Genomic DNA, 22030 nt, shown 5'->3' with positions numbered 1-22030 from the left:
CCACATTACCTTGCATAAAAGTTCAATGATAAGTCACAGGATAGTTTTGCCATTTACATATATTTTATTTCCCTTTTTATAAAAGAAAAACAGAAAAAGAATATTTTCTTTTCTATTTCACAGTCCTTATTTCATTTCCCCCCATGCATAAAAACATGGAAGTCTCCATTTATGCCACTGCTGATATCAGCCTTCAAATCGCTCATGTTATTCATTGGTTCATTGTGAGTCTGAGCTCTAACGCCAGAGTCAACAAAGTGAGGAGTAAAGAAATCTGCATCTGTAAACAGAAGAGGCTCCTCAGAAAGCCCCGGAGCTGCAGCTTTAATGTCCGCACATCAGAGGAGGAAATACTGTACAAGAGCTCCGATTCCAGGATTCTTCAGTGCCAGGGCTGAAATCTCAGGATGACGGATGACCTCTGGCCTCTCTTCAAACGGTGCGTCGTTGTAGGATAAAACTCAGAGCTGCAGTGAGATCCTGAAGCAATTTAATCTGAAACTGGACAAACAGCAGAGAGGCTTTTACACCACAATCAACAAGTCGTCTTGGTGATTTTTTAATGCAAGGAACTAACTTTAATGAAACCAAATCTCGTTTGAAAAAGTGTTTTTTTCTCGGTACACTCCCTGTCGCGGTTTTATCCAAATGATCTCGTCACTCAGTATTATTACAGTGACTCAGCCCGTTATTCGGCGTGACTTTAACTGCGTTAACTGCAGCCAAAACTACGTAAAAGCCAGCATGTTCATACATAATAAAAGCGCAATGAAGTTCATACCGTGCACATTTAGCCTGTGTTTACATTCGTTGTTTCATGGAGAGGCTGAAAGTTAAAATTACAGATCTGCTCTGACTCATCTGCAGATCTCATTAAACATTCACAGAAAGTTTTGCTAACCTGTTTCTTTCTCTGGGTTTGGAACTAAGAGCAGATTTTTTTTATGTTGAGCGTTTTAATTAGTGGTTTCTGTGAACTCTTCATGTGCAATCAGAATATTTAATGTGGGTGTTTTGAAGACGGCTGAACTCGCCTTAGAGTAAAAATAAATAAATAAAAGTTATTTGACATGGTTGCTTCTCCAGTATAAAGTTTTATATAAGCCCATAGTGTACGTATTTGTATAGTTCCAGATCTGAAATAAGTGGCCAATATGTCAATATTAATAAATTCATTAAGACCTCACACATTTAAATTGAGATCCTTCTTCACAAGAACAAAATAACTAAACTATTGATATTTATATGTAAATAATAAAACAATCAAATAGACGCAGAAGCTTCTTTGTCGATAAAAGAAACAGTTGAACAAGCCAATTATTAGAGAAAAGGTTACCGAATTGACAAATCTAGGTTAAATAAAGATATTAAATGGAGTTTCATTATGTAATGGCTTAAAAAAAAGTTTAAAAAAAAAAAACCCCAAAAAACAAAAAAACAACAACCATTAAACTTTGTTTTCGTTCACTCCGAGTTGTCAATCATTGATTGAGGATTATTTATAATGTCCATTGCAATCATAGCCAGGCGTGTTTTTCAGCTATGAAGCGTGAGCGTGTAAAATGGTCAGTAATTAAATAATGAATTATATATTAAATAAAATTTCATTTATAAAAAAGAACCAGTTGAAGTTGGGTCTCCCTTTAATTTAGAGATGGGGAAAAGGGCTCAAATTCACAGTCTGTGACCCACACTAGTTTTAATTCAACTTTACACACTAAGTGAAAGAATTTCAAAATAGACTCGATCTGTTTTTGGGCTTAATTTTTTTAGTTAAAATTACAGAATTTTGTTTTTAAACCCCTTTTTAAATAATTTTGAAATACTTGAGAAGCTTTATTTGAATTTATTTGTTTTTCTTGGTTAAAAAAAAAGTTGTCACAATAGGTTACACGAAGCGCAAATCACGCCCGTGCAAAAACAACAGGACTCTGTTAAAATCGTCCTAACTTTTTTAAACGTCATAGTGAGAATAACGCGAGATAATAACCTTCTGTGCCCAATAAGAAAGTTTTCCAAACTCTCAGCAGAGTCCGGCTCACACGCGCCTTCTCCATACCAAGGCTCCCACGGCTAGCACCACCCGTCTCCACCTCTGATTGGTCCGCTTCTATCAACAAACGGGTGCATATTTAAATCCAGTGCTACTATTGGCTGCCGCTGCTGTCACTCCAGCGCGTGTGTCTGTATAAGGTCTCGTGCTCCGACGGCAGTTATAACAAACCTGAGATGAGCCTGGAGACGCAGCATGGAGCAGATTTCCACTTTAAAGCCACAAATATGACTGAAAACTCTTCCATGTCTTCTCATTCCTGGATGTATGATGCTCTTCGGGTTTATTTAGGGTAGTTTTTTGTTTTTATTTCCAAGTTTTATTTATCCTTAGCGTCAGGTGAACATGTGTTTAATTTTGCGAGGATTGCCGAGGTGCCACCGGGAGTGAATTGGGCAATATGCGCCGCTGGGAGGTGATTTTTAACCGACAGGCTTATGGAATATAGCCCGGTTTGTCACAGCCTGTATGCCCCCTGGTCCAGCCCCGTGAAGAAGAAACTACTCCTCCTCAGCATCATGTTTTTCATCTGGGTTTACATGCTGTACTCCTGCGTGGGCTACTGCTCCTCCATGCCAAGTTTGGTGGTGGAAGGTTACCGGGGCAAGGAGACTGGTTCCGGGCTGGGAAAGAGGACAGAACCCGGTCTGGTGTCCAGACTGCTGGCTAAACCGCAGCCGTGGGAGGATATAGAGAGCGACTACGAGGAGCCGTCCATCAGGACCGCCGCGTCCAGGGACCTGCTCAATAACGAGCTGGACACGGACTGGGACGAGATGCGGGAGGAGCTGCGGAGCGAGCAGCAGAGAGCCCCGGAGCCCAGCGCCATGTCCAGCTTCTCCAACGGCTCCGGGAGCAAGAAGCTGCCGCAGGCGATCATCATCGGGGTGAAGAAAGGAGGGACCCGGGCTCTGCTGGAGTTTCTCCGGGTTCATCCGGACATCAGAGCCGTGGGAGCGGAGCCGCACTTCTTCGACAGAAACTATGACAATGGACTGGAGTGGTACAGGTAAACTAAAAAAATATTAATTCTGCTTATGGGTGATGGAGTGAATGTGTTCTGAACAAAATATGACAAATGCGAGCACAAGGGTGATTTTTATTGCTCATTAAAACAGATTAAAAGATAATTAACAGGGGAGTGTTGCTGAAAGGCATAGAAATTTTAGAGACAAAATTTAGACAATTAATATTTAAATCATTTTCACAACATATTTTAAAATTACAGAGAAATGTTAATTAATTCATTAATTACTTCAGAGCAAAACTCACCACTTTCACTGATCCTCTCCTAACTGATCACCAATTCTGTCATATGCAATTTTTAATTTTAATTACAGGAATTGTGAAATAAACTTAAAAGATTATTGTGAATTGAGCCTCTTAAGCTGAATAAACATAATAACAAGTGACCCATTCTTGGTGTAATGTGCCTTTACACCTCAGGCTGTTGGCCCGGGCACATGATTCCTCTTTAATTGGTCTATATACTCTAATTCATTGGTCTGAATGTAGACTATTTATTTACCTTCTGTAGTAATTAACAAAGTAGAGACTTGTGTCACATTGTGCGTCTGCTCGCTGAGCTCAGCCTGTTTCTGCGATGTGCAGTGATCTCTATTGGACGCAGAGCAACACTGCAGCTTCACAGGGAGGAGGCTTGAGGCTTCTTCTGATCATTTAAAATGCTGTTTTTAATTTTTTTGGACTTTAAAACTTACAAAATAATAAAACAAATTTATTTAGAGCAGCTTTTTGCATTCTAGACACGTTTTTCTCCTTGATAAGCCATTGTGACATGCATGTGAGCGCCTGTGCAGGACATTGTGACCTAAAATATGTTTAAACTCACATCTCACAGTAATGTAACCTAACATTTAAAATAGAATTTACACAAATCTGCATCAAAAGTCCAAAATATCCGCCATCCTCCGAGACAATTTTGAGGAATTGCGCAAAAACTTCTAATAAAAGTGTTTTTGTCTGAGGTATTTAAGCTAATAGCGTCCACAGAGCTGAATGGGCTTCCACCATTGTAATGTGAATGGGCTGCAGGGCCTCACAGCCTGCACTGTGAGAAAGCTGCATCTGCAACACAAAGTGAGGATCCTATTAAGACAAAAAACCTGCAACAAAACCGTTTTAGGTCTTCAGAGGAAGACAAACTAACATTATCCTGGTTATTTACATCACAAAGTGTTCATACGAGGAGCTGAGGGGCTGTTAAAGCTTAATGAGTGTATCAGGAAAACTACGAACACTTCAACTGCTTTATTATACAACGCAGTGAGCTGCTTGAGCTTTTCAAGTCTTTAACTGCTTTTTTTAGTTATTTCATAACCCAGAAATGAAAAGAAATGACTTTGAGTGATTAATCAGATGGTATTTTATCTGCTAACGGATCGGTTCAGTCAGACAGAGAAGTTTTAAAACAGAGTTTTTAAAGCCTAAGTTTTTGTAACTTTCCTAAAGTTCGATCTTAAGTTGTAAAACAGAAAAAAACTTCTCTAAATTAAAATCAATAAAAGTGCCATAGAATTGTGTAACTAAAAACTGCTGTTTTTTTCTCGTTTAACATGAAAAACCTGCAAATATGCCTCAACATTACTCAAGAAAGAGCACAAGAAAGAGCACAAAACCGAGCAAGCGATGGCAGCGTTCAAATTCAAGACACAACTGCTTAAGTTGAGCAACTTTCTGCGCTTCCTTTGATAGAATCTCAGATTTACTGCAGATCTTGTTTTTTAAAGTTGGAGTTTGGAGAAGAGATCTGTTCTTTGACCAACTTCCCTGGACGGCGACTTGTGGAAAAGTGCTGTCTGCTACTTTTTAGGCCGTGAAATCTAATACTTCTTCAGTCATGACTCAAGGTTTTCTGCTGAGATAGAGTGGGAGCAGATTGTCTTTCATTTCACTCCCAGTTTTTTTGTCCTGTTGGTGCCAAAAAACAAACTCACAGAGTCTTACTCACATGGAGAACAATCGCAGAGCTTGTATTTTAGTTTTCGATAGCTTCAGCTGTGTACAGGACTTTATGTGAGGGATTTAAAGCTGCGGCGGGATCTCTAACGCGTGTAAAATCTGTGAAATTGTTTGTCTGCTGTGGAAGTGTTTTAAGGGAGTGTTTCAAATCATAGAAGTCTACTTTTATGGAGGATTTGCTTTGAAAAAGCTGGTGTAAGCAGGCTCTGCAGTTCTGAATTGACTTTTTTAATAGGAGAGGATGCACACGTTGCTTTACTCTAACTGACCCTCCCAAGTTTCCCATTTGGACCAGATATATCCCAGGAATGTGACAAAATGCGTGGCATTGAAATCTATTCTGTGGGAATATGATCTGATCACAGCGAGGGTCATATACGGAGGCGTTTACACACGCTTTTCTGTGAGTGTGTGTATGTGTGTGTGTGTGTGTATGAACAAGTTGAGCAACTCCCCTCCTTGTTTGTTCATTTGCACAATCTTTCTCTTTTTGCCATCCACTTTTGTAACGAGCTTGCACCATCTCCCCCCCCCCAACGGACGCACATTTAGAGCTGGAATTCCACCAAGTAAATGCAGCCATGGAGCGAGCAGAAAGGCCTTTTTTAACAGAGGAGGAGGGAGAGCTTCAGAGTGAATGGAAGTGCTGATAACAAGTCTTATTGTGGATTTCTGATGTACTTTGACAGTTTTTATTTGTGCCAAAGACAAACACATGATTCATGCTTTTGACCGAGGGGTCCTTGTATCAGGAGGTACACATTTTCCCAGTGAGGTCATGCATGAACTGGCCCCAAGGAACACACACACACACACACACTGAGAGACATAAAAAGAGAGAGTCAGGGCTCAACAGGGCGGGTGTGAACGGGGATTCATTATTCCAAGTTTTCTGTTTGCACCTGTGCGAGGAAAGTTGGGTGTTGTTATCTGACAGCGATAAGTTAATCAAGCTCTTATCTTCAGTTCATACAGCGAGGGCAAAAGCAATGTGCTAATCCCTGAAAGGGTTAATGACTCATGTGCAGGACGTCTGAGGGGTCAGGGACCGCTATGTGAACTTTTTGTGAAGCAGAAACTCTTGGATGTATGTTTCTTAAATGCTGTTGAAATATTTTAAAGCAGTTTTTTGTGCTTTTGAAAAGTTTGAAGTGTCTTCAACGGGTGTAAAAAACAAGAGACAAAGTGACGCTAGAGGATTAACAATAAAAAGAATAAGAGCACATAAAAAAATGAGGAAAGCTACGCTGCAAGCTTACTTTCCCACTTTTTTGAAGTGATTTAAAGCAAACAAATCATGACTAAAAGGACAACAATTTAACTCAAAGATTAAGTATATTAAAGCCAAAAAGTGAATTCATAAAAGTTTTTTAATAAACTCCAAAAATCGGACAACGTATTTCTTAAAATTGGCTTCTTTGAAACTTTGTGAAAGTTTTCCTTAAAGGAAAAGTTTTCTTACTTTTAGTTTTATTAAAGAAAAGACTTTCTGACTACCTTATAAAAGCTTTATTGTGAAATCAGAGTTGTTGGAGCGTGCCTTAAGGTTTTGATAAGTTTTGGTTTTGATGTGTAGTTTCATCCAAAGAATGCCTTTATCCTGCTCTTTTCACCCCCTAAGCTCTGCTGTCTTTACCTTTTGAACTATAAGACTCTTAATGTACATGTCTATACGCAGCGTGCCCTCAGGATTATGTCACCTCTGTGTGACTCATACTCTCAGTAAAAGACGAGCGTTATTTACTCCTAACTCTTGTTGACTGCAGCCCTCGTCCCTCGCTGTCAGTCTGTGGTTGCACGTTGCTCGCTTCATATTCCATTTAGTGCTATTGGCTATGAAGGGGCTTTGATATATAATTACTGTAGTGTGGTTTTGCTGTCGTGTCGCGGGCTCTGGTCTGAGCTCGCTGCTCCTCCCTCGGAGCGACTTTAGCTTTAAAGAAGGAGCCTGCAACACGCTAGAGAGGGTGGACTGACACAGTTTACAGCAGGCTTAAAGGTGGTTTATTGCTGTAGTGTGACAAACTTTCTCAGAAATTAAATCCATGCAGGGTGAACTGTTGAGGTGGACTGCTCTATATGACTCCCCGGCCTCGTGGAGGTAAACAGGGTGAGACGCAGAGTCTCTAAATGGTGCTCGTGGTGGCAAACACACACAAAAAGCACAAGCAGAGCATTGTTCGAAAAGGGGCTCCCTAAAAAAAAATCATGTTCCACTATAAGAAGTCTTAAGAAGCCGTTATCTAAAGGCTGCCCCCAACCCCTGTGGAGCCAGACTGCAGCTCCTCTCCGTGTCGGGGACAGTTCTGGATGGGTGCACGTCCCTTTATCTCCTCGCTGCAGGGGTGCACTGATTTCCACATAGGTGACCCGTCCCCTGACCTCGCCCTTCTTCCTCTTCCTCTGTGGCTAAAAGAGGCCACCTGGTTCCATAGAGCTGCAGTGAAAGGCGTCAAAAACACACAGAGCTGATGTTTGCAAACTAGCAGGTAGAGAAGCTCAGCTGTGAGGGCGCAGATAGTTTTCTATCAAAAGACTGAAACACAAATGTCGCCGTGGGCGTGCTCCTCTGGGAGAGCTCGGGTATTGATTGGTCAGGCCTGATTGGAAGAACTGTGCAGAGCTGGGTTAAGGGTCTTTGACTGGGGTCAGACCCTCGTCTGTTTGCTGACAGAGTGTGTGTGCTGACCATCTGCAGAGCTGCTGCATCCTACAAGTCCCACAGGGGGTTTGCAGGAACAAAAGCATGACGGCACAGTTTTTGAGCCTCCTGATTTCAATAAATGACTGATTTAAAACTCTGGATATGACAGATTTAGGAAGCTCTGAGTCTTTTCAGTGGCTCTGACCCACTTACAGCTGTAGCGAGGACACAGATGAAATCAGATGATTAGATACTTTGGCGCTCTGATTGTTTCCTGATTCCTGGAACTCCACGGCTCCTCTGAGGATCCAGCGCCCGGCCGGCCAACCGTACAGCTGACAGCAGGTTCACATCCTCTGCTCCAATCCTCAGTTTGAGTGTGTGCCTCTGTGTTGGCGAAACTTCCACTTTGAGTTTCCCTGTGGTACCCTGTGCATCATCCTCACTCCCTCTGTTTCCCCAGCTGTGCTCGTGCTCTGCTGGTGTGTAAGAATAGTGTCACATGTCATGCTCGGTTTGTCTGATCCTGGGCGGGGTTCTCTGCAGGCCTCGCTGACCACGAGAAGCTTTGGTCAGCGTGCAAAAAAAACGGAGGCCCTCTCTCTGTGCATCCGAAATAGAGAGTGACAACGGGGGCTGGAGGAACAGAGAAAAGGCAGCTTTCACCCCCAAATTACAAGCGGTTAATTGTGAAAGGGGAGACCTGTGGAGAGGGGAGTGGTAGCTTTCTCTCCTACTTTACCTCCTCAGTGTCTCTGCCCACGCTGGGGGAGACAATATGGCCGCCACGGACAGGAACCTCCTGCTGGAGCTGGGGATAAAAGGCACAGAGGCTGACAGGAACTTGCTGTCAAACACTCACACGGTTGATGCAAACAGAGAAATACAAAACCTGTGAGCTATTGTTTGGGCTCATTCACTTTCTAATACATGCGAATGACGCTGCAGAGGGCGACTCAAAGCAAAAGACGACTAATGAAGCAGTTTTGGAGGACGGAAACAGTTTACAAACGCTCTCTGTGCTGCGTGTGAATTCAGCTTTTAACAAGGTGATAATTTGGATGTAGTCAGAACAGAACCAGGCATCCCCCCTCCCGAGTTAACGGTCATTCATTGCTGCTAAGTAAACACTCTTTAACACATTATTGAGTGTCCCCTGGAGGCTGGAGAAACAAACACAAAGAAACAAACACGCTCATATAGTTTGGTAATTATTCCTGGGAAGTCGAAAAGAAAGTGTAGTAGGAAGAGGAGAAAGTGATGACGACTGTAAACCTGCAGGCTTCATGTGTCCCAGGTATCCAGTCCCAGAGGTGGCCATTAAGGTGCTGGAGTGTGCCTGCCTCTGGGAAGAAAAGACACACGTACACTCACAGTAGAAAGAGGGAGGGAGAGAATGGCCAGGGTCTCCTGAGGTTTCCATTAGCCTGGCAGTAAAAGAGCAGAGCTCATTAGAAGCCCTGAGTTGTCTCTCTGCAGCGCGGCTGCTCGACACTCGTCACTCTCTCCATTTAGATGAACTCCCAGAGCTGCCGGGGGCTCTCATAAGACCTGTAAGAACGCTTCAGCCCAACTCCAAGACAACCTGGCCAAACTCGACTCACTTCCAATTATTTTCCACCATGAGTGTTTTTTTCTGTTGCTTGTTTTACTGATCAGAATCAGACGGTGATCCTGGAAGCTGCTGTGGATCTCTGAAAACAGAAAAACTGATGCAATTCTTAAACGGGGAAGCTGAAAATCTGGCTTAGTGACTCTGGACATCACTTTGAATTTACTACCCCAGATTTCACTGTTCGGCCCTGATGCTTCTACCTAGTTTCTGTACACAATAATACTCGGCTGAGTTGGACATTTTAATGTAGCTGCTCAGGCATCCTAAACATTTTCAGGTTTTTACTCTGCAAATTACTTTGCATCGTTGTTTACTAACCTTAAACTATTTTTCCTCTGTTGAAGTTTTTACTTTACATTGTAAATGGTTGAAAATTAAGCCTGGGAATCAAATGTGTTTGCATGTTTAATGTTTTATTTGAGTAACTTGGTCTTGCTCAATTTCTGTCCTTTTCTATCGTGGAAACTTTACTATTTCACTTATAGCCATATTTTTTTTTGTACAATAATTCTTTCATCAGAATGACAAAAAAAAGGTGAGATATAAAGGATTGGTAATGGTTTTCGAAGCATTACTATATCACAAATCAAAGTGTTATCAAGAATATTATCTTACAAAACAAGAAGTTTTTTTTTTTTTTTTTTATCGTTGCCTCGTTGTAATAAGGTCTTCCCACCAGGGGGTGGCACCAGCAAGTCCTAAACCTGTTTGCTAACTGTATCAGAAAACTGGAGAAGAAGAATGGGAACTGCATTGACTTGCTAAAAGAAACAAAAACAAAACGTTAGCAATAGTCTCTGGGTGTAGTTTTGTGCTGTGGGTGATGTAGAAATGGAGAAAAATACAAAGAATGGGCATTGTAAAATGTCAATAACAGTTGACCAATTGCCGAAAAGCGAGCAGAGATGCTAATCCCTATTAGCTGTGAAGGAAAAATAAAAGTAGCTATATCTTATGTATTTGCAACTCTTTGGTTTGTTTTCTGATCCATTTCAGAACAAAATGTTATTTTATAATTTGAAACCAAAAGTTGAAGAGGATCGTACGTTCTGTGGGAACTCTCTGACCCTAACTGTGCTCTTTCGATGAAAAAACTTAATGAAAAGATTTATAAATCATTAATCTTCCAAAAGCCAAGGGATGAATTATAGCATTAAGCTAACGTAGGTTTGAGTCTGCTCTCCATTTCTCTGTTTCACTCCCTGGAACAGAGTCAGAGCAGATCCTCTTTCACTCCGACCTGATAGAGATACAGCAGAGGGGTGAAAACATTTGTCATCCTAATCCTCAAACCGCCAAAACCTGAACCTGAACTTCTATCTCCCCTGTCTCCGTTTGGCCGTAGCTGAAAAAGTTAAGCCGTCGTCCTAGCGGTAATTATCTTGTCTTCGAGGTGCTCTGAGACAACATCTCGGCTGAAATCCAAAGAAAACTGAAAGATCGCCCGAGGATTTCAGCTGCCACTCTCTCCATCTCGGAAGGAAGCAGGTTAATTGTCAGAACCGGCGCTATCCCCGCTCAATCGAGCTAATTATACGTTAGCTCAGGAGGCAGGCTGTCTTTGGGAATTTGTAAACCATTAACCTGCACCAACAGCTGCAGGTTGATTAATGGAAGCAGAATAATAGTCCACACACACTCACACACACACACAGGAAGATGATTCTCTGCTCACTGAGTGACATACAGTAGAGAGGAAATCCCCGCGTTCTCTCACACACACTTTGTAGTTCACCTGTCTTCAAAAAGGTGTGCAGGCAGTTACGGCTGACAGCCAATTCAAACAGGATGCAAAGTAGCTAGCTTGCTTCTTCTTCTCCAGTGTGTGTGTGTGTGTGAGTCAGTGTGTGACTGTGCTTGTGTCTGGGGAGTGGGGGTGGTGGCATCTATGTTCTTCTGGAGTCTGTTTCATCTTTTATTCATCCTTGCTGTTGCTAGATCAAGGAGTCGTGCGCCTCTTGGTGCATGTCAAGTGTCAGGAAATCAGTCAGAATGGCTGATTCTGCCTGCACAGAAACGCACACAAATGCTAACACACACACACACACACACACACACACACTCATACACACACTCCACCTGCAGCTCTTCATTGTTGTTTGGCCTCTTGTTTTCCATCCTTTCACGGTTCATGTGTTTATCCCGTCCGAGCTGTCAGTCAGTTGCACCCTGATTCTGATCGAGGGGAGGATTGTGTGCCTAGCTTTGTGCTAACACCTTCCACAAACACCAAATGCAAACACAAACACACTGATTAGAGGGGATTACTAGCGCTAAACAAATTCTGGGTAATATCGCCAAGTGCTGGGTTTCTGGGGGGTGTGTTTGCGAGAGTCTGAGGAGCGTTAGGAGCTGAGTGAAACACAAAAAGAGGAACCCGATTGTTGCGGCGGTGTCCGGTGACTCATCTTGTATCACATGTCAAACAAAGTGGTGAGATGTTGAGTTGAGTGTTACCAAAACAAAGAGATCTCTCACCTCCTCCTCACAGACAGGAGAATTGAGCAAGAAAAAAAAGAAAAGGTTGCTTCTGTTGCACATTCATGAAGCGAGAAGGAGGCAGGGAGGTATTCCTTCTTTTCCAGCCACCACCATCCCTCTCACCAGCTTCTTCTGTTTTATTTATACCACATGGTGGGCTCCCTCGCTTCACTGCAGGGTTATTAACACTCGGTAATTCCAGGCAGCCGCCTCTGGCCGCAGCCCGATGTGGTTCCAGGCCCCAGAAAAGCCGTTATGGCACCACACATTCCTGCGTTGTTTCCTGAAGGTGCCAAGCAGCAACAGATCTACTCAAAAACAGATTTTCCGACTTGAGAAAATGATAGTTACTTATTGAATTGAATAATTTGTGCTTGTCACGCCTGTGCGATGCTGCCCATCACAAAGCGACCACAATGGTAAAAGAGAAGCATGTCTCGGGCTCAGTGGAGTATCCTGAAGACATGACGGAGAGGGATGTGAGGCTGTGGCTGGGGGGAAAATGCTGTTGGGGTGTCTGACATGTAGTCCATGTGGTGGTTAGGTCTCTATTTATTTATTCTCCTCCACTAGTGTCTGATGTTGCCTCCAAAACCAGGCTGGATACGAGCCCAAAACCAGTTTGGATGGTCTGTGACCGCAACCCCGACTCCCCCTCTTCTCCATCTTTTCGGACTCCGTCTTCCACTCTCTCTCTCCTACACACTCCTCTAAACACAAACTGTAGGAGCCCATGATAAAAATGCTCCCGAATGAGTGAGAAATGATGGATGGACGGGCTGCATCGGCCGGGTTAACTGCTTTGTTTACATGGAGGGTCAGTGGATTCCCAGGCTGCTCTGACATGCTGCAACTCTGTGATGGAGTTCAGGGTCTGGGAGCTGCATTTATCAACCAGATTAGGAGTCCAGCACGAGGGAGGGGGTGTCAGGATGTCACAGAGACAAGACGAGGGCTGTTGCACCCAGAATAGGTTTCTCTGGATGAGCTCGAAATGGTCGCTGCTTCTTCTGCTTTGACCCAAGATCCTGTTTTCGAACGTTGCCCCTGGAAGTTCCTTCTGTATGTCCGGTTAAATCTTATTAATGACATCCTGACTTGGAAAGTGTCCCCCCTTCTCCACGTAGGGCCCCTCCATCAGAGTGATACTAGGCCAGTCTGCATTATTAATCCTCTCCGCTGACTGATGACTCTGAGGGGCTCCCACTCAGCCATCTTCCACAGTTTTCAGTCTGTTAATTTGAAACCTCAGGCCCAGGACGAGCTCTGACAAACAACTGATCAGGTAGACGAAGGTGTTGCATCACTTCAGGATCAACGTGTGGCGACTCTTTTGAGGTGTGGAGTTACCAGCAGGTGTGACGGATGTCGTAGAGACTTTCTCGACAACAGGTGCGAAAGTACGGACACTTTTGGTGCCAAAACACGTATCGAGACATATAGGACAAACTTGAATGTAGGGATGGGTACCTTCCACTTTTGAAACGATACGGTACTGATGCCCGGTACCTGGCAATCGGTACCGGTACTCAACGGTACCAATTTTCGGTACTTTTTTGTGTTTATGTGGTAAAAAATATAAACTTGTTTAATAAAAAAAAGATTTCAACTTAACATATTTATTCTTCAATATGTAATCTTGCAATGCTGTGTTCATGTCCAGCATGGAAAATTGCCTACTCTTCCACTACCTCAGTCACAAGAATGCATTTAGGTACCTAAACATGGTACCTATTGATTTTACATGAATCAGTACCCAGTACTTTTGACAGAATTTGGTCGTTACCTTTAAAAGTACCTAATTCGGTACCCATCCCTACTTGAATGCACTCCTGCAAGATCTCAGGTTTACTCAGGATCTCTGCGTCTTCTCAGGCAGGAAATGAGCTGTCAGAAACCGCTAAGTGGACGCATTCTAACACCTGGAGTCCACTCGAAGAGCACGATAGAAAGACCAGATGAAGCTTCTGCGAGTCTTCTCCCTCTGCGAGCCATAAACCATCCTCTCTATTCTTTAATTTACAGCCAAAGCCATGCTCTGTGGTTAAACATAATGTCAGACTCCAGGCACATTGGAGTATATTTCAAAATGTCTGGCTTCTGTTGATGCGTAAATGCTACTTTGAAAATATTCAGCGGGTCTGCAGAGGCGTGCTCGCCTGCCTCCCTCGTAGTGTGTTTGGTTGGTGTGTGGATGCGCTCTTTAGCTCCATTACAGAGCATGTCGGCTTTTCTCTCTGTGGGAGGCAGCTGTAATAAACTCTTATTTATTAATAAAGTGTATTTACGAGTAAATCATCCATGAGTTCATCCAACACGAACGAAGGGCGCACTTAAGCTCTCACCGCCTCTGGTGTTGCAGAGACCAAATTAAGAGCATGTTCAGCTGAGAAAGGACTAACGCTTCAAGATCCTTATCACCAGCGAGGGATAAAGATGCTTCTTTGTGTTTCCTGCTTGTTTGTCGACCACGCCGGTTCATGTGAAGGGCTCAGTTAAGAGGCTCTTGGGAAAGAAAGGGACTCTTTCAGGACTACTTCACTCGTTTCCTTCCTCTCCTGCTTCCCACTTGTGAAGTGTCACTTTGCTATCGGACCTCACGTCCTGGCTGTCAAAGGGGGGTCAAGGGAATTTTGGGGATCAATCGAAAAGACTCAAGAGGCAAAGGTGTGGTTGATGTTGATCTCGGAAAGAGACTTGATTCAGTCTCATGCTTCGTGTTAAACAGTTTTCAGGGTCTCTGAGAGTAAAGCCACACCCTCCCTTTTCTCCTCATAGACACAAAATGCCGCCTGATTTGTCTTTATTCAAATAAACAAACCCTAATTTGAGATTCAAATGCTTTCAACCTCCAGACATGTGAGACAATTGAAAACCTTTTGTATCGAACAGAAAAAATCAACACACAGACGCCAAATAGCTCTTTCCTTTTGTCTCCGAGCAGCCCCGTCATTTTGTCAGGGATGCTGTGACACAGACGGCTCGGTGGCAGCCTGTTATCATCAAATCAAACATGACAGGAGGGAGGCAGAAGCATCAGACAGAAATAACCCTTTTCCTATCTGCTGTTTATCTCTGCCAGGATGAGGGCTCTTTAAAACACAGGCCAAAGGGCCACTCCGCCGGGCCCCCTGTTTGAAGCTGACAGGGCTTCTGCTTTGTGTCTTATCGCTGTTTTTGGCATGTCTTTAAACTTGGGGGTATTCTCAGCGGACAAAGATGCAGAGAGAATCAAGAGGGATAGAAGTATTGTGACTTGGTACGAGATAACGGGACAGTTTTGTGCTGAGGTGTTTAATAAGTTAAAGCGGTTTGTTTCAGACGCCAGGAGTCGTCTTGTTGGGATGTTTGCAGAGCACACGTTCCACTCAAGAGCCCTCCAAAAGGCTCCTCTCACTCAACCCTGAGAAGGACGTCAAAGTGCTCCACTCACCCCCTCCTCTATCTGCCCCCTGTCTACCCTGCCCCCAACCCCGCCCCCTGTGCCCTGACCACTGCCCTGCTCACCCCTCAGCCGAAGGACAATGGCTTACTTTCAAAGAAAAGCAGGAAAAAAGAGGAGCGCGGTGTCACAGAATTGCCTGTTTGCTGAGGGAATCTTTGAAAGCAGCACCTCATAAATCAAAAAGGAGCATAATGGGCATTGTTTCTCCAAGAGCCACTTACTTCTCCCACTAAAATTCCCCTCTCTGGTTCCCCTTTCTGCAAAAAGCCAGGGCCAAGTCAGGGGTGCTGTTTTTTCTTCTTCGCTGGGGGGTCTTGTCTTGCCGCTTTGGCGCCTTTTTAAGTCATTCCTCGCCACTTTCTTTCTCCTTCACAATCCAACCATCTCCTTGTTTTACGCTCCTCCAACCCCCAACACTCAAGGATTCCCTCAGCTTGGATCAGCATAATCTATCACTATGCACATTGTAACTCAGGCCTCCTCCCTATCTCCACGCCGCATTGTCATTCTGAAATCGGATTAGACGGGAAGCCATTTGCCTCTTCTGTGTCGACCCTGGACTCTTTTTGTATGTTAGCACAAGGATGACAAAAAAAGCTTGCAACGAGTATCGCCTCTGTGCATCGGAGGAATGACGAATGGCGTGCAGTTGAAACCAAAGATTCAGGAGCTGCTGTATAAACAGTTTGAAGTTGTGGTGGATAAATGAATGTGTGCTGATAGCGTGTTTGCTTTTAAATCTTTAGCGATGCTTTTTCGCCGGCGGAAGGATCTGTCAGGCTCTTGCATAAACCACATGCTGTATCTGTTTTGATTCCAGCGCTCCATTAATGAGCTCGGGCCCCGGACTGCATTCACCCTCTGATGTGTCAGCAATCAAGCAGATATTATCATAATTAGATCACTGGCTCTGCATTAGGATTACACAAATCTGCCAACAGCGTTTCCATGAGGCGTTTTATTGGTTACCTGATGTTACCCTGGGTATTTCTCCGCTCCTCTAACATCCCCTTCTCTAGATGGAGAGAGGGTGGTTCATGAATTAGCCATGAGCTCGATGGACATGAACTAGATTTCGGCTTTTAGGGAAAATATCTGAAGCCCTGGGGATGAATTGAGTATAACAGACCTCTGATTGTACAGAACAGGCCTGACACAGTGGTTCCTCAGTGTGTAAATACTCTTGTCTAGGATTACACACGGTTTGAATGGGGTTGACTACAATACCGTGTTGGTTCCTCCGTCGTAACTACAAAAGTGAGGCTCAGGGTACAAGAGCCTTATCAGTAAGTGTGTGTTCACCCTGATAGACCAGTGCCCTCTGTTATCTTTTCCTCCCTTTGTTTCCACCGTCGTTGAGTGCTCTGAACGGCTTCTTTGCTGGGATCAGATGTAGGTGGAGGTGGGATTTTGTTTTAGTGCCCTTTGATTTGAATGGAGCTGCGACCAACCAGTGCCAAGATATCTAGATAAGAGTGCAAAAAATGTCGTTCTTTTTTGGCCACTTCAAGCTGGTTGCGAAAGCCAAAGAGTCTCCATTAGGCTCTATGTTGCAAGCAAAAAATAAACGTCTTTACAGCCTTGTACACCCAGTTTTGGGTGCATTGTTACTGTTTGCATGTAGGTTTTAGGCTGTGGCAGCTTCACTTCTTAGGCCATGTCCATATGTTACAGGGTACCTGGGAAACTGGATGTATTTTGTACACGTGTCTCTAAAAATCATGTTATTTGAAAGTCAGACCAAAGGGGAGATTTTGGCAATCTCTGGTTTGATGGTTTCATATGGGAAACAAAGTTTTTGGTTTTCAAACCTCACAGCTTCTGATTGGCTGGCACAGGTTTTGCGTCTGAAAAACACTGCCCCGTGTAAGTTTGGTACGCTTCGAGCCACACTTATCGGCAGATTCCCCCGGTTACATGTGGCAATACCTGGCTACAAGGCCTTGGTCTCTGATCTTAGACTGATGGAAAGCTAGGCTGAGTCAGTATCTTTAAAAGACCAAGCGCCATCATTGGGCTTCAAAGCACCTCTTCAGAAACCAATGGGTGATGCCCAGTGGGGAGCAGATGGGACTTTCCTAGTTACAAGAAAGTTGATGGTACAAAACCAGATAAGAAAATAATCTTCCTTCTTGGTTGTGCTTTTTCCCTCAATAAATATCTTTACTACAAGTTTATTTTCTGAGATCTTAACTTAAAGTCTATTCTAATGTTTAATAATGATCCCATTTTGACTACAATTGGAGGAGCACTTGAAAACATGGTGGTCGGTCAACCAGGATAGATACGAACATGGTGTCCAAATATGGTCTTGTCCAAATATGGTTCCATCTGGTTTCAAAAATGCAAGAAGACAAAATCCTAAAGCCAAACTGGAGGCTCCATAAAGAGTTCACAAACCCATAAGTGATGTCACGGAGTCTCCATCCACTCCTTTCTCTATAATTTGATCCCACGCACATCAAACTGACTTGAAGCTCTCCTCTTGGGAGTGTGAAAGCCGATCCGCGTCTCGATGCCAGTCAAACCACTCTTATCGCCTCCACCATAATCTAGTCTCTGCGGTCGGCCACCAACTCTGAAACCCAACGCTTCGAGGGCAGAGTGCGTTCACTTTCCCTTTAAGAGCAGTTGTTCTCAAGTGCTTCTTGATTATACGTCTGCATGTAACGTATCTGTGTGGAGCTTGACAGCCAGCCCGAGCCCAAAACCAAACACACAGATTCCATTTGGGCCTCTTCATCTTTCAGTCATGAAGCAATTTTTATTCTTGTATTATTTTGTGGGTCTGATGGTAGGCGGGGCATCGTGGCCTGGCTGTGTTTGGGTCAGCGCTGAGGTGGGCTACCCCTCAACGTAACCCCTAATATGGTGAAATCCCGAGTCCGTCAAGTTGAGAAATTTCCTGTGTTTGATTACGTGATTAAAAAAGGTTTTCTGTTTTCTGTCAGGAGTGAGATATCTTATGAGTGAGTGAGCATGTTGACGTTGGAGAGCTGCCCGTACTAATAGGCTTTCAGAGCCCTGTAATAAAGCTAAACAGGCTCAGTGACTCATTGATTACAGAGCTCTGTACACTCCATCAACTTGATTACATTATGCAAGATTTCGCCCCACCTTACTCTCCTCCTAACATCTTTTTTTTGTTTCCAGGGATCTAATGCCCAAGACCCTGGAGGGCCAGATCACTATGGAGAAAACCCCCAGCTACTTTGTGACCAGGGAGGCTCCAGCGAGGATCTCCGCCATGTCCCGGGACACCAAGCTGATCGTGGTGGTGAGGGACCCAGTCACCAGGGCTATCTCAGACTACACTCAGACTCTGTCTAAGAAACCCGACATTCCCTCTTTTGAGAGCCTCACCTTCAAAAACAGGACTACGGGTCTCATCGACACCTCATGGAGCGCCATCCAGATCGGCATCTACGCCAAGCACCTGGACAACTGGCTGCAGTACTTCCCCATGGAGCAGATCCTGTTTGTGAGCGGCGAGCGGCTCATCAGCGACCCGGCTGGAGAGCTGGGCCGCGTGCAGGACTTCCTGGGACTCAAGAGGATCATCACAGACAAACACTTTTACTTTAACCAGACCAAGGGTTTCCCATGCCTGAAAAAGGCCGAGGGCAGCAGCAAGCCTCACTGCCTGGGCAAAACCAAAGGGCGGACCCACCCGAACATTGACCCTGAGGTGGTGCAGAGGCTACGGGACTTTTACAGACCCTTCAACATGAAGTTCTACCAGATGACAGGACATAACTTTGGTTGGGATTGACGTGAAAATCATAAGACTCTTTTTTTTTTTTAAGTTGTTGAAGTTTTTTCTTCTGTGACTCAATGGCAAGATGTGGAGATATTGCTATATATATGTAAAATGTACAGAAATCTATTTTATAATAATTTATTTTTATTTCTAAGCAATTAATTCACTAAGCTGCCTAACCATATTTGTACAGAACATCCGGCCCACATGTTGTTTTAACATTCCTCATTTTGTTTTTGGTTCTCTTGCTCCTCCCTCGGGGTCCTGTAAACTCAGTGGATTTATCGGTGCTTCGTTATGCAGATAATCAGAGTCGACCGGAGAAGAAATATGAGTAAAAATATAGAAAAAAAAAAGCACCATGTTACGGGTACAGAGTGCTCACAGAGAAGTGGAGAACACCTTTCATGTACATCCTCGTTTTGCATCATCATCTTTAATCATGTCATTCTGAGTCTGTTTCACGACCACACGATGTTCCAGTTAACTTTTCTACAATCCAATTTTCCTACACTTGCATCAGCCTAAGCTACAGATCTTATGTCCCTTTCCACTCAATAACAGCTTGATCAATAGGTCTAATTGATCCTCATTGTGTCACTCATGCTTTAAGTATACAGCTGCCCTTTCATTCTCAGTGCTCCTGCTGCCTGCTCTAATGAACGGCCCATCCATCAGACGGCAGACCCCATCCTGGACTGCATAAGGGCCCGTGTTAACATTATGCTAATCGGGTAAAGGTAACGTGCAGATCGATCGAGCCTCTGCTCTCCAGCTCCCCATTAGGAGCAGCATTTGGCAGAGATCTGGGTTCAAAGGTCACACAAAGTCTCAATCAAATTTCCTTGAGAGGCATTTGATTTGTGGAGAGCAGGGAGGGTGTGTACGTGTGTGTACATGTGTGTGTGTGTGTGTGCCTTGTTTCCACGGTAAAATGGAAAATCTTTACGTGAGGTAGCAGAGGCATAAAGATGACAGACAACAGGACCAAGGCGTCGCCTCATTGAAATCGCTCCCCTTCAAACACATGCCTCATCTTAGATCCTAGACTTAAGAGATCAAAGGGACAGGAAAGGTTTCTGTGAAGCACTCTCAGCACAGCAAGATTAGCCTCAGGCGGGGTTTTAGTGTCTAACCTCGCCAGTGATGGTCGGAAAGCCTCATGTGCCATCATCCATGGCCGATATACTTTATGCCTTATTCACCCTTGTCATCCTGACACATCTCATCTCTCCACAGCAGATCTATCCCCTCTATTTCTACTTGTTGCCAAAAAACAACCCCTTTTGGGTTACTATCATGTTCCACACAGCTTGAGTCTCTCTGCTCCTCCCTCCTCCCTCGGCGTTGCTTCTTTGTTTTTGTCTTTCTACTTGAATTCTTGATATGCAAGAAGGAGAAACTGCGTGGCTATTGTTGTTAGACCTGTCTCTTTAAGGGCACAGGGAGGCGTCTGTGCTATGCTGTGCTACGTGATGCTATGCATGCTCAACGTGGAGGCCGTTAAAGAGTTGCAGGAGGGTTTATTAGCTTCAGAGGACTGAATGTACACAACGAAAAGTCCCTCATTTTAAGATCTGATTGTCACAGTTTAAAGTTGAATTTGATTGTCCCTGCTTTCTTTTCTTGAAGTATAAGAAATTTTGTGCCTCTTTAAGTATCCAGCACAGCTAACCTGCTCCTGTCTTTAACAGATAATCACCTTAGTTCAGATATTTCTCTTGTTTTCCAGTTGAAACCAGCTGCCTGGTTTAGCCTCAAACCAATGGTTGTCAGAGGAGAGATGGATGCTTTTTACTCTACGTCACTTCTTTTCCTCTTCTCTTTGGGGAATGTGCGATGAATCTCCTTGCAAGAATTAAGAGCAGAAAGCCTCCATCCCCCCTCCTCTCCTTAGTGCAATGTGTGATTTAATAAGCATTTATGATGACCTCTCGTAGCAAGGTGTCACATTCTGGAAGGAAAGTCTGTCGTTTCACCTGTAATTGATGGAGAAACTGCATCTGAATTCTGTCCGAGTTCACACATCTGAGGGGAAACCTGAAAAAACAAAAAGAATAAAAACACATCGGGCTCTCGTGGGTCAACTCCATGCTGCCACATCAGCTATGGTTGAGTTTTATTCAACCAGTTTTGAGATCTAAAAAACAAAACGTTAGAAATGTTTGTCTTACACACATATAATATGTATTTAGACTAGCAAATCTGTATGTACAAAGATGAAAAGAAATGTAAATGGAGTATTTTGTGGTATGTACATCAAAGGAATTAATTTTACACAATGCAAAAAGCAAAAATGGAACAGATGTTTCTAGATGATTAAATACTGAACATTCATAAGATTTCTTTGTATGAAGAAATAAATAAAAAAGTATATATTTTACCAAAACCTCTTGTGCCTGACTTGTTTCCTCGTCTGACTTAGCAAAGAAAATCTCTCATGCATAATTTGGTTGCTGTGACACATTTTTTTTCGAGCACTCACTGTTCTTTCATTTGGTCTGGAGAAATGGTCTGCTTTATCACCATGCTCTTTTTAACCTTATTTCAAATTACTTTTTTATCTTTTTACATTTTATTCCTCTTCTTTTACAATTAAAGGACAAGAAACTGTTATTTATGGTGACCAAAGACTTGGGACACCAGCAGGATCTCTAAGATGTTAATGTCTTTAGTAAAACAGGTAATTCAGTGGATTATATTCCCACAGCAGCCAACTTTTTGTGACATCATGCTCAGGGTGGGGCGTCAGATAAACAATAAATCCATAAACATTGTACTGATGACGAGCTAACGTGAAGTAAAAATAGAAACAGTAACATCAGTGATACGCTGGATTCTCACTATTTGTCATTATTGTAAGTGCTTATTAATTATAAGGTAATAAAATTACCTTAATTTATCAATTTATTGTACAATTTACATTCTGAAACACATAGTATGAAAGTATTAAGAAAAATATTTAAGTGCCCCACCCTGGGCTTCATATCAAAACCTTTTTTCAGCCTGTAAGGATATTTTTTTGGAAATAATATTAATAATAATAATAA

General features: G+C 43.3%; 1 protein-coding gene across 1 annotated transcript; it reads left to right on the top strand.

The window, feature by feature from the left end:
- Nucleotides 1–2233: 2233 nt before the first annotated feature.
- Nucleotides 2234–21299, top strand: hs3st3b1b (heparan sulfate (glucosamine) 3-O-sulfotransferase 3B1b). The gene is made up of 2 exons (XM_074663697.1): nucleotides 2234–3062; nucleotides 18374–21299. The coding sequence occupies exons 1-2, from the start codon at nucleotides 2491–2493 to the stop codon at nucleotides 18990–18992; spliced, it is 1191 nt and encodes a 396-aa protein (XP_074519798.1). The 5' UTR covers nucleotides 2234–2490; the 3' UTR covers nucleotides 18993–21299.
- The last annotated feature ends 731 nt before the right edge of the window (nucleotides 21300–22030 follow it).

The sequence above is a fragment of the Halichoeres trimaculatus genome, unplaced genomic scaffold (genome assembly GCF_033239565.1).
Source record: "Halichoeres trimaculatus isolate MK-OKI-2021-1 unplaced genomic scaffold, fHalTri1.1 fHalTri1_scaffold_23, whole genome shotgun sequence".
Lineage (NCBI taxonomy): Eukaryota > Metazoa > Chordata > Actinopteri > Labriformes > Labridae > Halichoeres > Halichoeres trimaculatus.
Note: the sequence above shows the minus strand (reverse complement) of the source record. Positions and strands in the feature narration are given on the sequence as shown.

What these genes read in the sequence shown, in the direction of transcription:
- hs3st3b1b (XM_074663697.1), top strand. Translation starts at nt 2,491, where the DNA reads ATGGAATATAGCCCGGTTTGTCACAGCCTGTATGCCCCCTGGTCCAGC. An exon ending in AATGGACTGGAGTGGTACAG is followed by an intron (nt 3,063 to 18,373) that starts GTAAACTAAAAA and finishes TTTTGTTTCCAG; the next exon opens with GGATCTAATGCCCAAGACCC.